At 48.0% G+C, this 17,864-nt stretch overlaps 1 protein-coding gene across 8 annotated transcripts in view; it reads left to right on the top strand.

Annotated features, from left to right (window-relative positions):
* LOC110526724 (homeodomain-interacting protein kinase 3) overlaps positions 1–17,864 on the top strand; it is a 94,453-nt gene that overhangs the window by 50,287 nt on the left and 26,302 nt on the right. For all 8 annotated transcript variants that reach the window (XM_090222908.1, XM_090222907.1, XM_090222913.1 and 5 more), the window contains exon 3: positions 4,317–4,440. In XM_090222908.1, coding sequence (XP_090079034.1) covers positions 4,317–4,440 — 124 coding nt within the window. The remainder of the gene's footprint in view (positions 1–4,316; positions 4,441–17,864) is intronic.

Below are 17,864 nucleotides of genomic sequence, written 5' to 3'. Positions count from 1 at the left end.
CCTCACTCATCAGTTATATAGATTATCTTAATCCTATCATGGAACTGTAACAGCAATGTTTGTGATAGCTGTATTGTTACGGTAATGTTTGTGATAGCTGTACTGTTACCGTACTGTTTATGATAGCTGTACTGTTACCGTAATGTTTGTGATAGCTGTACTGTTACCGTAATGTTTGTGATAGCTGTATTGTTACCGTAATGTTTGTGGAAGCTGTACTGTTACCGTAATGTTTGTGGAAGCTGTACTGTTACCGTAATGTTTGTGATAGCTGTATTGTTACCGTAATGTTTGTGGAAGCTGTACTGTTACCGTAATGTTTGTGATAGCTGTACTGCAACAGTAAAACTAATTGTCAAAGACTTCAGCCACCCAAGTCTTCAACTGTTCTCTCTTCTACCGGAGCGCCAAGTCTGGGACCAAAAGCCTCCTGAACAGCTTCTACACTAACTGCTTAAGAGTTAATCAAATGGCTGCCCGGACTATTTACATTGTTTTGTTGCACATACATTCTTGCACTGGCTCTATGTACGCTCACTGGACTCTACCCACACACTCACACATACTAGACTGACACATACACATTCAGTACCAGTCAAAAGTTTGGACACAGCTACTCATTCCAGGGTTTTTCTTTATTTTTTACTATTTTCTACCTTGTAAAATAATAGTGAAGACATCAAAACTATGTGCAAAGCTGTCATCAAGGCAAAGGGTGGCTACTTTGAAAATATAAAATATATTTGGATTTGTTAAACACTTTTTGGTTACTACATGATTCAGTATGTTATTTCATAGTTTTCATGTCTTCGCTATTATTCGACAATGTATAAAATAGTAAAATAAAGAAAATCCCTGGAATGAGTAGGTGTCCAAACTGTTGACTGGTACTGTATTTCTGAATAGGCTAACTGACATAATAAATACTTGTTCCCAGACCACCACAAGCACCCAATCCCGTGTTTGAGGTTTGTTTAGTTCCCCCTTACCAACATACTCCTGACAGCATAGGGTGTTTTAAACATACGGAGCACCATTCGTCTCCCGTAGATATTCAAGCTTGACCAAATATACCTGTTAAAACATTGGCCTTGGGTTTATCAAGCTGCCATTTTCTATGGGCCTGTGTATAGACACTGGTGGCATCTGACATTGTCAACAGAGCACAAGCTGGGTCAGGCATTCGTAGAGGGTCCGCTCAAGTGCCCAGAGAAATGCCCCTATCAGAATCACAGGAATCCTAAAGGAGGAACATGGGGCTTGTCTGTATACTGCAGCGTGTATTTATCTGCAACTAATAATAGTTATCATCTTTGAGTTATAATAACTCAACAGAACTTAATGAAAACGTCATGCTATGGAGTTAGGTTTGACTATTTGGTTCCTGTAGTGGTATGTAGGCTATTGCTAAATGACTGTAAACTTGTGACAATTTATATTGTTATTTTGTTTTCTTACACATGTCATCCCAGTTGGTTAAAATGTCATTAGAATCTTTTTACAACCAGAAATGGTTGCGACAATGTCATTTCAACTGGTTTTTCCCACTGGGATTTGTCTTGTTTTGGAGCAATTAGGCTGTGTTTACACAGGCAGCCCAATTCTAATATTTTGTCAATTTATTGACAAAAGATCTGATTGGTCAAGAAACCAATTAGTGGAAAAATGTAAGAATTGGGCTGCCTGTGTAAACACAGCCTCAGGCCAGGCTATGAGGTAGCTGGTCCTAGCAGTGTGGTCATGTCCCAGTAAGGTTTCTAGTCCTAGTATGTTCCAAGGAGCTGTCAGTCTGTTTTACCCAGATCAGCTCTGACTTGGCTGCGTCATTGCTAGCCTGGCGATGTGTGACAGCGCATTAGGCCTACTGTTTAATGGAATCATCACCATGGAGTTACCCAGGGTTACCGTGAGCCAGCACTTAGTGACGCTGTAGATGTACAGTACTTCCTGGTTGTCCTTATCCAGCTCACACCCTGACCTAATAAATTACTGGCAGAGGCTGGTGGTTCTCCAATAAGATTCCCCTGTGAGATATCAACCATAGCTTCGCCACACAATCCTAGCTACATTGACTAGAAGCAGGGAAAAGGCAAAACTGGCTTTAGCTCAGTGTCTAGTGGAAAACTTCCTCCTACTCTGGCTGGTGGCACCAAGCTGGCTCCTGATATGATGATAATGGCGCCAACAGATGGTCGCCTCGCTTCAGGTCCTTAGAAAACTATGCAGTTATTATTTAATTTTTTTATGTATTCTTACATTGTTAGCCCAGAAAATATCAAGTGTTATTACATATGGCCGGGAAAAACTGTTGGATATAAAAGTAATACCAGGAATACGACTTTCCCGAAGCGGATTCCTTGTTCAGAACTCCACCCTGGACATGCGATCTTATCCCAGAGGCCGACCCAAAACAACGTGGTCGCCGCAGGAGTGTCAGACGGAGCGGCATACTGGTCAGACTCAGAAGGCGAGCACACCATCCACCACTTCCAAGCATATTACTCGCCAATGTCCAATCTCTAGACAACAAGGTGGATGAAATTAGGGCACGAGTTGCCTTCCAAAGAGACATCAGAGATTGTAACATTCTCTGTTTCACGGAAACATGGCTCACTCGGGATACGTTGTCAGAGTTGGTACAGCTACCCGGTTTCTTCACGCGTTGCGCCGACAAACAAACATCTCTCTGGTAAAAAGGACCTCAAGTCCCTTTGCTCACCTGACCTAGAATTACTTACCATCTAATGCCGACTTCCAAGATAATTCTCTTCGATTATAGTCACAGCCGTGAATATCCCCCCCAAGCAGATACCTCGTCGGCCCTGAAAGAACTTCACTGGACTCTATGTAAACTGGAAACCATACATCCTGAGGCTGCATTTATTGTAGCTGGGGATTTTAACAAAGCTAACCTAAGATCAATACTCCCTAAATTCTATCAGCATATCGAATGCCCGACACGTGCTGGCAGAATTCTGTATCATTACTACTCGAACTTCCGTGATGCATATAAAGCCCTCCAGCACCCGTCCTTTGGCAAATCTGATCATGAATACGTTTTGTTGCTCCCAGCCTATTGACAGAAACTAAACGAGGAAACGCCCGTGCTCAGGTCAATACAACGCTGGTCTGACCAATCGGATTCCACTCTTCAAGATTTGCTTTCCATCACGTGGACTGGGATATGTTCCGGATAGCCTCAGACAACAACATCGATGTATACGCTGACTCGGTGACCGAGTTTATTAGAAATTGCATCGGAGATGTCGTACCCGCTGTGACTATTAAAACCTTCCCTAATCAGAAACCGTGGATTAATGGCAGCATTCGCGCAAAACAAAGCACGAACCACCGCTTTTAATCATGGCAAGGCGACCGGAAACATGACCGAATACAAACAGTGTAGCTATTCCCTCCGCAAGGCAATCAAACAAGCAAAGCGTCAGTATAGAGACAAAGTAGAGTCGCGGCTCAAACACGAGACGTATGTGGCAGGGTCCACAGCCAATCACAGATTACAAAAAGAAAACCAGCCTCGTCGTGGACGTCGACATCTTGCTCCTAGACAAACCACCCGAGCCACTGCCTGTTCACCCCACTATCATCCAGAAAGCGAGGTCAGTACAGGTGCATCAAAGCTGGGACCGAGAGACTGAAAAACAGCTTCTATCTCAAGGCCATCAGACTGTTAAACAGCCACCACTAACATAGAGAGGCTGCTGCCAACATACAGACTCACATTTCTGGCCACTCAAATTAAATGGACTTAATTAAGGTATCACTAGTCACTTTAAATAACCCCACTTTAACAATATTTACATACCCTATATTACTCATCTTATATGTATATACTGTATTCTATACCATCTACTGCATCTTGCCTATGCCGCAGGCCATCGCTCATCCATATATTTACATGTACATATTCTATTAATCTCTTTACATTTGTCTAATTGTGTGTAGAAGGTAGTTAAGGTGAATTTGTTAGATATTACTGCATAGTCGGAACTAGAAGCACCAGCATTTTGCTACACTCGCGTTAACATCTGCTAACCATGTTTATGTGCCAATAATAATTTATTTGATCAGTATTGGTACATGGGTCAGTTGGCAAGGTGACACACACGAGACTGCTGTATTTTAGCTTTGGCGTCTTGTGTTTCTGCCGTCTCAGCTTTATCATGATACGACTGACTAGAAATTATGCTTGAAGGCATGTTTGGACTCGATCCCTTTCTCAAATAGTCAGTTCAAACTGGGTTATGTGGAGTCAGTGTATGAGTGTAGCTAACCACTTTGTGTTTCTCTCCTTCCAGGGCTCCAGAGATCATCCTGGGCCTGCCCTTCTGTGAAGCTATCGACATGTGGTCCCTGGGCTGTGTGATCGCTGAGCTCTTCCTGGGCTGGCCCCTCTACCCAGGGGCCCTGGAGTACGACCAGGTAATGAAGTGTATTGTTACATTACTGTACACCCTCCTCTGAGGCTCACTGGTCCAGATCTTAAGAACTGTAGACCTCCTCCCTCGTCTTCTTTTTCCTCCTGCTATTCCCTTCACATCTTCTCATTCGCTCCTCCTTGAAGTTCCTTTATCTCCTCCATCTCCTTGAAGTTCCTTTATCTCCTCCTTCTCCTTGAAGTTCCTTTATCTCCTCCTTCTCCTTGAAGTTCCTTTATCTCCTCCTTCTCCTTGAAGTTCCTTTATCTCCTCCTTCTCCTTGAAGTTCCTTTATCTCCTCCTTCTCCTTGAAGTTCCTTTATCTCCTCCTTCTCCTTGAAGTTCCTTTATCTCCTCCCCCCTTTTTCTTCCCACTCGCTCACGCACTCTCTTTTTAGTCTGCTGTCCTCCTCCATCTCCTCCCGTCTAATTTCCTCTGGCATCTGTTCTCCTCTCTAGCTGAGTGAAGTCTGTCTAGCCCCTCCTACTGTACTCTAACAGTGTGCGTTGATGCTATGAGGTGATTGCTTGTATTAGGACATGGACTCAGACCTCCCACTCCTCCGTAGCCCTGTTATTAACGCTTTACTCCTGCTGGGTTCTCAGGATGATCGGGCTGAATCCTGCAGTGACCTGTGGAGAAGGGAGGGGGAGGCACTGGAAATGAGGAATGGAAGGGAGAGGGGAGGAGAAGGAGATAAAGGATAATATACTGTACTGGGACTGCTTGAGGCAGCAGGGGTGGAAAGGAGGGGGAGATTTAGAAAGGGAGAGCGAGTTTGGAAGAGGAAATATTGATGAAGAAATAAATGAACATAGTGTGTGGGAATGAATTGAGAGGGTAGAGAGGAGTGAGAGACGGAGGAGGGGAGTGACAGGCAGCGACAGGCCTAGATTAGTGCCGTATTTCCTGGCCACCTCCGGCGGGGGAGGGCTCCCCTGTGGATGTGCCAGTGGCAGGGCGGAGGTGTGGATGGTCTCTCCCAATGACTGATGGCATAGCAGGCTGGAGGTGATGGATCCCCCCAGCGGAGCCCTGAACAGCAGCTGCCCAGAGTTAAATGAATCTGGGGCTTACGTTGAACGGCTTTCCCCCCACCCTGGAGACCCATCCACAGCAAGCCTTTCAGTCCAGCCCCAACCTTTCCTATACATTACCCTGCAGTACACCCCCTAAGCTCCCTCTGCAGACGGACTGTGTCCTCGCCAAAGTATTTTTACTTCCAGCATCATTTTTCACGCTTTACGCTCCGGCCCAGAGGCAGGAGGGATAACTCAACACCTCCCGAAGAGATTTGACTTGAGCACGGCAGCACTAAATGTAATTCATCTGTTTTTATAGGGGCAGATCACAATGTCCCAAAGCCGCATTACACATACAGAACCTTGGTGGAGCCGCCTCTGAGGGAGTGAACCAACACCAGGCCTGACCGCTGGTGCCAGAGGCCTGACCGCTGGTGCCAGAGGCCTGACCGCTGGTGCCAGAGGCCTGACCGCTGGTGCCAGAGGCCTGACCGCTGGTGCCAGAGGCCTGACCGCTGGTGCCAGAGGCCTGACCGCTGGTGCCAGAGGCCTGACCGCTGGTGCCAGAGGCCTGACCGCTGGTGCCAGAGGCCTGACCGCTGGTGCCAGAGGCCTGACCGCTGGTGCCTGAGGCCTGACCGCTGGTGCCTGACCGCTGGTGCCTGACCGCTGGTGCCTGACCGCTGGTGCCTGACCGCTGGTGCCTGACCGCTGGTGCCTGACCGCTGGTGCCAGAGGCCTGACCGCTGGTGCCAGAGGCCTGACCGCTGGTGCCAGAGGCCTGACCGCTGGTGCCAGAGGCCTGACCTCTGGTGCCAGAGGCCTGACCTCTGGTGCCAGAGGCCTGACCTCTGGTGCCAGAGGCCTGACCTCTGGTGCCAGAGGCCTGACCTCTGGTGCCAGAGGCCTGACCTCTGGTGCCAGAGGCCTGACCTCTGGTGCCAGAGGCCTGACCTCTGGTGCCAGAGGCCTGACCTCTGGTGCCAGAGGCCTGACCTCTGGTGCCAGAGGCCTGACCGCTGGTGCCAGAGGCCTGACCGCTGGTGCCAGAGGCCTGACCGCTGGTGCCAGAGGCCTGACCGCTGGTGCCAGAGGCCTGGCGGAAAGCCTCTCAAAGAGATTAGAGGAAAGAAGGAGATACGGAGTGTGAAGCCAAGGAACAGGGAGGAGATGCGGAGTGTGAAGCCAAGGAGCAGGGAGGAGATGCGGAGTGTGAAGCCAAGGAACAGGGAGGAGATGCGGAGTGTGAAGCCAAGGAGCAGGGAGGAGATGCGGAGTGTGAAACCAAGGAGCAGGGAGGAGATGCGGAGTGTGAAGCCAAGGAACAGGGAGGAGATGCGGAGTGTGAAGCCAAGGAGCAGGGAGGAGATGCGGAGTGTGAAGCCAAGGAACAGGGAGGAGATGCGGAGTGTGAAGCCAAGGAACAGGGAGGAGATGCGGAGTGTGAAGCCAAGGAGCAGGGAGGAGATGCGGAGTGTGAAGCCAAGGAACAGGGAGGAGATACACAGAAAAATGATAGATAAAGGGAGAGCACTAAATAAGAGAGGATTGAAAAAGGGGATTCATGGTGGGAGTAGTTGGGTCTGATTATAGAGTTCTTATTAGAGTTCTTCATCGTTGTAGCACTATACCACTATGTTACTAACGCCACTGACCTACCGCTGTTACTACCGCCACTGACCTACCGCTGTTACTACCGCCACTGACCTACCGCTGTTACTACCGCCACTGACCTACCGCTGTTACGAACGCCACTGACCTACCGCTGTTACGAACGCCACTGACCAACCGCTGTTACTACCGCCACTGACCTACCGCTGTTACGAACGCCACTGACCTACCGCTGTTACTACCGCCACTGACCTACCGCTGTTACTACCGCCACTGACCTACCGCTGTTACGAACGCCACTGACCTACCGCTGTTACTACCGCCACTGACCTAACGAGGTTACGAACGCCACTGACCTACCGCTGTTACTACCGCCACTGACCTACCACTGTTACTACCGCCACTGACCTACCACTGTTACTACCGCCACTGACCTACCGCTGTTACTACCGCCACTGACCTACCGCTGTTACTACCGCCACTGACCTACCGCTGTTACTGACGCCACTGACCTACCACTGTTACTGACGCCACTGACCTACCGCTGTTACGAACGCCACTGACCTACCGCTGTTACTGACGCCACTGACCTACCGCTGTTACTGACGCCACTGACCAACCGCTTTTACTCCCGCCACTGACCTACCGCTGTTACTACCGCCACTGACCTAACGCTGTTACTACCGCCACTGACCTACCTCTGTTAATGTCTCCACTGCCCTACCACTGTTACTGACGCAACTGACCTACCGCTACGGTACTACCGCCACTGTCCTACCTCTGTTAATGTCTCCACTGCCCTACCACTGTTACTGACGCCACTGACCTACCGCTACGGTACTACCGCCACTGTCCTACCTCTGTTACTGACTCCACTGCCCTACCACTGTTACTACCGCCACTGACCTACCGCTGTTACTACCGCCACTGACCTACCACTGTTACTGACGCCACTGACCTACCACTGTTACTACCGTCACTGACCTACCGCTGTTACTGACGCCACTGACCTACCACTGTTACTGACGCCACTGACCTACCGCTGTTACTACCGTCACTGACCTACCGCTGTTACTACCGTCACTGACCTACCGCTGTTACTGACGCCACTGACCTACCACTGTTACTGACGCCACTGACCTACCACTGTTACTACCGTCACTGACCTACCGCTGTTACGAACTCCACTGACCTACCGCTGTTACTGACGCCACTGACCTACCACTGTTACTGACGCCACTGACCTACCACTGTTACTACCGTCACTGACCTACCGCTACGGTACTACCGCCACTGACCTACCGCTACGGTGCTAACGCCACTGACCTACCGCTGTTACTACCGTCACTTACCTACCGCTACGGTACTACCGCCACTGACCTACCGCTACGGTGCTAACGCCACTGACCTACCGCTGTTACTACCGTCACTGACCTACAGTCTCTCTCTCTCTGGCCAGCTATCTTCTAGTGTACGCCCCTCTGTCAGTTATCATGCCCATGCCCTGTGGGCATTCACATGGACATTAACAGGTGTACTTTAATCCATGCCCTTTGACACAACCCCCCCCCCCCCCTCCCCCTCCCAGGGTGTAGGGTGTCACCATGGGCCCCGGGGGCCAGAAGGGGCTGCCGTCACCCCTCACTCCCAGCATGGGGTCTAGTTCCATCCCACACAGCAGAATGTATTTATAACCCTCCTCCTCGCCTCTTCCTCCTCCTCCTCTCACCTCTCACCTCTCTTTCAACATTTGGGCAATGTTTCAACAACCGTGATATATATGGCGCTAAAGGATAGGGCCCTGGTAGTGTCCCCAATCAGCTCCCTCTTTCTCTCTCTACCTCTTTCTCTCTCTCCCTCTTTCTCTCTCTCCCTCTTTCTCTCTCTACCTATTTCTCTCTTTCTCTCTCTACCTCTTTCTCTCTCTCTACCCCTCTCTCTCTCTTTCTCTCTCTACCTCTCTCTACCTCTTTATCTCTCTCCCTCTTTCTCTCTCTCCCTCTCTCCCTCTTTCTCTCTCTCCCTCTTTCTCTCTCTCCCCCTTTCTCTCTACCCCTTTCTCCCTCTACCTCTCTACCTCTTTCTCTCTCCCTCTTTCTCTCTCTCCCTCTTTCTCTCTCTCTACCCCTCTCTCTCTTTCTCTCTCTACCTCTCTCTCCCTCTTTCTCTCTCTCCCTCTTTCTCTCTCTACCTATTTCTCTCTCTACCTCTCTCTACCCCTCTCTCTTTCTCTCTCTCTCTTTCTCTATCTACCTCTCTCTCTCTACCTCTCTCTCTCTATCTCTCTCTCCCTCTCTTTCCCTCTTTCTCTTTCTACCTCTCTCTCTGTCTGTGTGTTGTACTGCAGGGATGGTTTTGTATGGTGGGTTGTTTTCATCCTAGGAAGGCTGCAGTGAAACACCTTCCAGGAAAATAAGTTTTTCCCTTCAGAGAGGAATTCTTCTCACTCGCACGTAGACATGCACTCGCACGTACACATGCACTCGCACGTACACATGCACTCGCACGTACACACGCACTCGCACGTACACATGCACTCGCACGTACACATGCACTCGCACGTACACATGCACTCGCACGTACACATGCACGTACACACGCACTCGCACGTAGACACGCACTCGCACGTAGACACGCACTCGCACGTAGACACGCACTCGCACGTAGACACGCACTCGCACGTAGACACGCACTCGCACGTAGACACGCACTCGCACGTACACACGCACTCGCACGTACCCATGCACTCGCATGCACATGCAGTCTCGCACGCACTCGCATACGCACGCACTCATATACACACACATGCACTCACATTCAGTCGTGGCCAAAAGTTTTGAGAATGACACAAATATTAATTTTCACAAAAGTCTGCTGCCTCAGTTTGTATGATGGCAATTTGCATATCCTCCAGAATGTTATGAAGAGTGATCAGATGAATTGCAATTAATTGCAAAGTTCCTCTTTGCCATGCAAAGGAACTGAATCCCAAAGAAACATTTCCACTGCATTTCAGCACTGCCACAAAAGGACCAGCTGACATCATGTCAGTGATTCTCTCGTTAACACAGGTGTGAGTGTTGACGAGGACAAGGCTGGAGATTACTCTGTCATGCTGATTGTGTTCGAATAACAGACTGGAAGCTTCAAAAGGAGGGTGGTGTTTGGAATCATTGTTCTTCCTCTGTCAACCATGGTTACTTGCAAGGAAACACGTGCCGTCATCATTGCTTTGCACAAAAAGGGCTTCACAGGCAAGGTTATTGCTGCCAGTAAGTTTGCACCTAAATCAACCATTTATCACTTCATCAAGAACTAAAAGGAGAACTGTTCAATTGTTGTGAAGAAGGCTTCAGGGCGCATAAGAAAGTCCAGCAAGCGCCAGGACCGTCTCCTAAAGTTGATTCAGCTACGGGATCGGGGCACCACCAGTACAGAGCTTGCTCAGCAATGGCAGCACGCAGGTGTGAGTGCATCTGCACGCACAGTGAGGCAAAGACTTTTGGAGGATGGCCTGGTGTCAAGAAGGGCAGCAAAGAAGCCACTTCTCTTAAAAAAAAACATCAGGGTACAGACTGATATTCTGCAAAAGGTACAGGGATTAGACTGCTGAGGACTGGGGTAAAGTCATTTTCTCTGAATCCCCTTTCCGATTGTTTGGGGCATCTGGAAAAAAGCTTGTCCGGAGAAGACAAGGTGAGCGCTACCATCAGTCCTGTGTCATGCCAACAGTAAAGCATCCTGAGACCGTTCATGTGTGGGGTTGCTTCTCAGCCAAGGGAGTGGGCTCACTCACAATTTTGCCCAAGAACACAGCCATGAATAAAGAATGGTAGCCACAAATTCTGACAAACTCCAAGCATTGATTATGCAAGAATGGGCTGGCATCAGTCAGGATGTGGCCCAGAGATTAATTGACAGCATGCCAGGGTGGATTGCAGAGGCCTTGAAAAAGAAGGGTCAACACTGCTAATATTGTCTTTGCATCAACTTCATGTAATTGTCAATAAAAGCCTTTGACACTTATGAAATGCTTGTAATTATACTTCAGTATTCCATAGTAACATCTGACAAAAATATCTAAAGACACTGAAGCAGCAGACTTTGTGAAAATTAATATTTGTCATTCTCAACTTTTGGCCACGACTGCATGCACTCGCAAACACATGCACTCGCATACACACGCACATGCACTCGCATACACACGCACATGCACTCGCATACGTAGGCACGCAGGTAGGTATACACACACACACACACACACACACACACACACACACACACACAATCTTCAGGCCAATGTGTTAGAGGAGGGAGGTGAGAGGCGGAGAGTGCAATAGAGAGATGAGGAGGAGGGCGTGCAATAGAGAGAGGAGGAGGGCGTGCAATAGAGGGAGAGGAGGAGGGCGTGCAATAGAGGGAGAGGAGGAGGGCGTGCAATAGAGGGAGAGGAGGAGGGCGTGCAATAGAGGGAGAGGAGGAGGGCGTGCAATAGAGGGAGAGGAGGAAGGCGTGCAATAGAGGGAGAGGAGGAAGGCGTGCAATAGAGGGAGAGGAGGAGGGCGTGCAATAGGGGGAGAGGAGGAGGGCGTGCAATAGAGGGAGAGGAGGAAGGCGTGCAATAAAGGGAGAGGAGGAGGGCGTGCAATAGAGGGAGAGGAGGAGGGCGTGCAATAGAGGGAGAGGAGGAGGGCGTGCAATAGAGGGATGAGGAGGAGGAGGGCGTGCAATAGAGGGACAGGAGGAGGGCGTGCAATAGAGGGATGAGGAGGAGGGCGTGCAATAGAGGGATGAGGAGGAGGGCGTGCAATAGAGGGAGAGGAGGAGGGCGTGCAATAGAGGGAGTGTGAGAAAGAGAGAGGGTGTGACACTGAGGCAGCAGTGTTTTATGAAGAGCTGTTTTAAGGCCACAGTGGGTGAGGTGTACTGCTGCAGACAATACATGTTAATGTCAAGTCTTCATAGGAAGATGGTAACGCCATGATGTCAGCACGAGGAATGGCAATGAGACCACTCCCTCATCTCTGCTCTACCACCATCCCTCCCTCCCACGCATGTACATACATGCACATGCACATCAACTGCACACACAAACCCTGTATACACACACACACACACACACACTGTATACACACACACACACACTGTATACACATTGTATACACACACACACTGTATACACACACACACACACTGTATACACACACACACACACACACACACTGTACACACTGTACACACACTGTATACACACACACACACACACACACACACACACACACACACACACACACACACTGTATACACACACACACACTGTATACACACACACTATACACACACACACTGTATATACACACACACACACATTTTTGTTGGTACCCTTCCCCAGATTTGAGCCTCGACACAATCCTGTCTCAGAGCTCTACAGACAATTCCTTACATCTCTTGGCTTGGGTTTTGCTCTGACATGCACTGTCAACTGTCAACTGTGGGTCCTCATATGTCTTTCCAAATCATGTCCAATCAAGTGAATTTACCACAGGTGGACTCCAATCAAGTTGTAGGAACATCTCAAAGATGATCAATGGAAACAGGATGCACCTGAGCTCAATTTCGAGTCCTATAGCAAAGGGTCTGAATACTTATGTAAATAAGGTATTTCTGTTTAAAAAATATGAAATAGATTTTTAAAATCCTGTTTTTCCATTGTCATTGTGGAGTATTGTGTATAGATAGATTGATGAGGACAAGTGCTAGAATAAGGCTGTAACGTAACACATTTTGTAAGGAGTGCCGGTACTGAATGCTTCCTGAAAGCATTGTAAGTGCGGTGGAGGACACCACAAATACCCAAACTCCTCAGCAGTAAACAAACGAACAGAGAAAACAGGACAAGGCCTGTAATTACACTCGCAAAAACATTACGTTATTTAGTTTTTCCTTTGGTGGAAAAAAATAAGAACCGAGGGCTTTCTGAATACACTGCATGTCCTCCTTCCCCATTACCAAGTCAGACTTGACATATTTCCTCCTTCCCCATTACCAAGTCAGACTTGACATATTTCCTCCTTCCCCATTACCAAGTCAGACTTGACATATTTCCTCCTTCCCCATTACCAAGTCAGACTTGACATATTTCCTCCTTCCCCATTACCAAGTCAGACTTGACATATTTCCTCCTTCCCCATTACCAAGTCAGACTTGACATATTTCCTCCTTCCCCATTACCAAGTCAGACTTGACATATTTCCTCCTTCCCCATTACCAAGTCAGACTTGACATATTTCCTCCTTCCCCATTACCAAGTCAGACTTGACATATTTCCTCCTTCCCCATTACCAAGTCAGACTTGACATATTTCCTCCTTCCCCATTACCAAGTCAGACTTGACATATTTCCTCCCTTCACCATTACCAAGTCAGACTTGACATATTTCCTCCCTTCCCCATTACCAAGTCAGACTTGACATATTTCCTCCTTCCCCATTACCAAGTCAGACTTGACATATTTCCTCCTTCCCCATTACCAAGTCAGACTTGACATATTTCCTCCTTCCCCATTACCAAGTCAGACTTGACATATTTCCTCCTTCCCCATTACCAAGTCAGACTTGACATATTTCCTCCCTTCCCCATTACCAAGTCAGACTTGACATATTTCCTCCCTTCCCCATTACCAAGTCAGACTTGACATATTTCCTCCTTCCCCATTACCAAGTCAGACTTGACATATTTCCTCCCTTCCCCATTACCAAGTCAGACTTGACATATTTCCTCCTTCCCCATTACCAAGTCAGACTTGACATATTTCCTCCTTCCCCATTACCAAGTCAGACTTGACATATTTCCTCCTTCCCCATTACCAAGTCAGACTTGACATATTTCCTCCTTCCCCATTACCAAGTCAGACTTGACATATTTCCTCCTTCCCCATTACCAAGTCAGACTTGACATATTTCCTCCCTTCCCCATTACCAAGTCAGACTTGACATATTTCCTCCTTCCCCATTACCAAGTCAGACTTGACATATGTCCTCCTTCCCCATTACCAAGTCAGACTTGACATATTTCCTCCTTCCCCATTACCAAGTCAGACTTGACATATTTCCTCCCTTCCCCATTACCAAGTCAGACTTGACATATTTCCTCCTTCCCCATTACCAAGTCAGACTTGACATATTTCCTCCTTCCCCATTACCAAGTCAGACTTGACATATGTCCTCCTTCCCCATTACCAAGTCAGACTTGACATATTTCCTCCCTTCCCCATTACCAAGTCAGACTTGACATATTTCCTCCCTTCCCCATTACCAAGTCAGACTTGACATATGTCCTCCTTCCCCATTACCAAGTCAGACTTGACATATTTCCTCCCTTCCCCATTACCAAGTCAGACTTGACATATTTCCTCCTTCCCCATTACCAAGTCAGACTTGACATATTTCCTCCTTCCCCATTACCAAGTCAGACTTGACATATTTCCTCCCTTCCCCATTACCAAGTCAGACTTGACATATTTCCTCCTTCCCCATTACCAAGTCAGACTTGACATATTTCCTCCTTCCCCATTACCAAGTCAGACTTGACATATTTCCTCCCTTCCCCATTACCAAGTCAGACTTGACATATTTCCTCCTTCCCCATTACCAAGTCAGACTTGACATATTTCCATCTGGTTTGCAGACAGGAAGGGAATACCTTTAACACTGAATGGCTGAGAGGAACATAACTGTAAACACATACAGACCTTGGGTCCTCATGCTCATGCTGGCAGGGTTCACCAGAGAAGGCCATCTGATAAGAACAGTGTGTTTTATTAACTAGTGATGGTTGTAGCCTGCTGGTTGTGGGTTCAGAGGGAGAGGTCAAGACTTCTCTCTGTGTACAGGACACTTGAGGGATCCAACTTAGAGGTATTTTTTTTTTTGAATTGGTAAGATGTTAATCCTAGATGTATTGACGTGACTAAGTGGAGCTACACACACACCTCTTTATGTTTATATCATCTCGTCTCTATAATTGATTTTCTGTCTGTGCGTCTGCTTTGGCATTTAGATCCATATGAGGTTAGATGACATTTTCTTATTTAAAAGATATGGTAGATGAAACCTTGAAAGCTGGAAGTCATTGAATTTGAGCCCAAACAGGCAGGGTTAAGCCTGTCCAAGACCCAGAGTCCCAGAGAGGATAGTTTAGGGGCTAGTGCCCTGCAGTCTCAAGAATGCCAACACAGCCCTTGTTCCTCTCCCCTAGCCCTTCTCAAACACAACTCCTCCACCCCAGTGGAATGCCGACGCACCCCTTGCCCCTCTTGCCCTCCTCTCGCCCCCAAGGCAGCACTAAGCCTCTAATGGATGTTTTCCCTGACACCTTGGTGTGACTGACGTCAGACAGGCCTCTCTCTACAACTGTTCTCATAAACCTCCCTGTTCTTTATCCCACCACCCAGTAGGTAGACACAGACAGAATCATCCCACCACCCAGTAGGTGGACACAGACAATCATCCCACCACCCAGTAGGTAGACACAGACAGAATCATCCCACCACCCAGTAGGTAGACACAGACAGAATCATCCCACCACCCAGTAGGTAGACACAGACAATCATCCCACCACCCAGTAGGTAGACACAGACAGAATTATCCCACCATCCAGTAGGTAGACACAGACAGAATCATCCCACCACCCAGTAGGTAGACACAGACAGAATCATCCCACCACCCAGTAGGTAGACACAGACAGAATCATCCCACCACCCAGTAGGTAGACACAGACAATCATCCCACCACCCAGTAGGTAGACACAGACAGAATCATCCCACCACCCAGTAGGTAGACACAGACAGAATCATCCCACCACCCAGTAGGTAGACACAGACAGAATTATCCCACCATCCAGTAGGTAGACACAGACAGAATTATCCCACCACCCAGTAGGTAGACACAGACAGAATTATCCCACCATCCAGTAGGTAGACACAGACAGAATTATCCCACCATCCAGTAGGTAGACACAGACAGAATCATCCCACCACCCAGTAGGTAGACACAGACAGAATTAACCCGCCATCCAGTAGGTAGACACAGACAGAATTATCCCACCACCCAGTAGGTAGACACAGACAGAATTATCCCACCATCCAGTAGGTAGACACAGACAGAATCATCCCACCATCCAGTAGGTAGACAGACAGAATCATCCCACCACCCAGTAGGTAGACACAGACAGAATTATCCCACCACCCAGTAGGTAGACACAGACAGAATTATCCCACCATCCAGTAGGTAGACACAGACAGAATTATCCCACCATCCAGTAGGTAGACACAGACAGAATTATCCCACCATCCAGTAGGTAGACACAGACAATCATCCCACCATCCAGTAGGCAATGTTTATCATAGAAGAATGTAGCCAGCTACATTTCCACCGTTTTTCTTGAAATTGAGCTTTGCATTTGAACTTTATACCGGAGAAAAACTACACTGGAGGAAATGACCTGCTGGTGATCCAATGACGAGCAAATACACTCCATCTGAGTGGAGAAGTGCAACTGAAGCAGGAAATGACTCCTTTTACATTCATGATTTGGAGCGAAACCTGACTGAAGCTGAGCAGAATTTACAGTAAGAAGCCTTTTTAGATTTGCGTTTACATAACGCAGCAAGATGTTTTATCTGCGTCTCTTCTTTCCCTTTCTGTGTGAAACGCAGAATCCTGAGTCAACACGACCCCATGCAGGCAGCGGCATACAGTCATACTCCCTCTCCAGCTAGGGCCCTGATCACGGACACACCCACATGTAACTGGTGTGAAATGGCTCCCTAGTTAGCGGGGTGCACGCTAGTAGCATTTCAATCGGTGATGTCACTCTCTCTGAGACCTTCAAGTAGTTTCCCTTGCTCTAAGGCTTTTGTGGAGCGATAGGTAATGATGCTTTGAGGGTGACTTGTCGATGAGGGTCCCTGGTTCGAGCCCAGGTAGGGGTGAGGAGAGGGACAGAAACTACTTTGTTACGCACACACATGTCAATCATTCCCAGAGCCCCACCCCCCTCATTCCCAGGGTGATGGTAGTGTGAACGACACTTGTGCATAACCTGAATGTATTACCACTAGGTAATGACTGTGTTCTCGGGATGTGTGAGGCTGGAGAAAGGGGTCAGCACCTGGGCTTGAAGGTGGGGGACTGTGGGTATAGGAGGAGTGGGTAGGACTGGGCAGTTTACAGTGGAACAAGGCACCGCAGGAATGGAGAAGAGAACTGTGCTGGGATGTTTAGACTGTATGATGTTATGGTAATATTATGGGAGAGAAATGGTCATATTGAACTGTTCTTTCCCCTTCTGTTAGTCATAGCATACGGGGAATGTTCTTTCCCCTTCCGTTACAGTCATAGCATACAGGGAATGTTCTTTCCCCTTCTGTTACAGTCATAGCATACAGGGAATGTTCTTTCCCCTTCTGTTACAGTCATAGCATACAGGGAATGTTCTTTCCCCTTCTGTTACAGTCATAGCATACAGGGAATGTTCTTTCCCCTTCTGTTACAGTCATAGCATACAGGGAATGTTCTTTCCCCTTCTGTTACAGTCATAGCATACAGGGAATGTTCTTTCCCCTTCTGTTACAGTCATAGCATACAGGGAATGTTCTTTTCCCTTCTGTTACAGTCATAGCATACAGGGAATGTTCTTTCCCCTTCTGTTACAGTCATAGCATACAGGGAATGTTCTTTCCCCTTCTGTTACAGTCATAGCATACAGGGAATGTTCTTTCCCCTTCTGTTACAGT

Source organism: Oncorhynchus mykiss, chromosome 26 (genome assembly GCF_057628025.1).
Source record: "Oncorhynchus mykiss isolate SJ-2025 chromosome 26, ASM5762802v1, whole genome shotgun sequence".
Classification (NCBI taxonomy): Eukaryota; Metazoa; Chordata; class Actinopteri; order Salmoniformes; family Salmonidae; genus Oncorhynchus; species Oncorhynchus mykiss.
The sequence above is the reverse complement of the archived record's forward strand: the minus strand, read 5'-3'. Positions and strand labels throughout refer to the sequence as shown.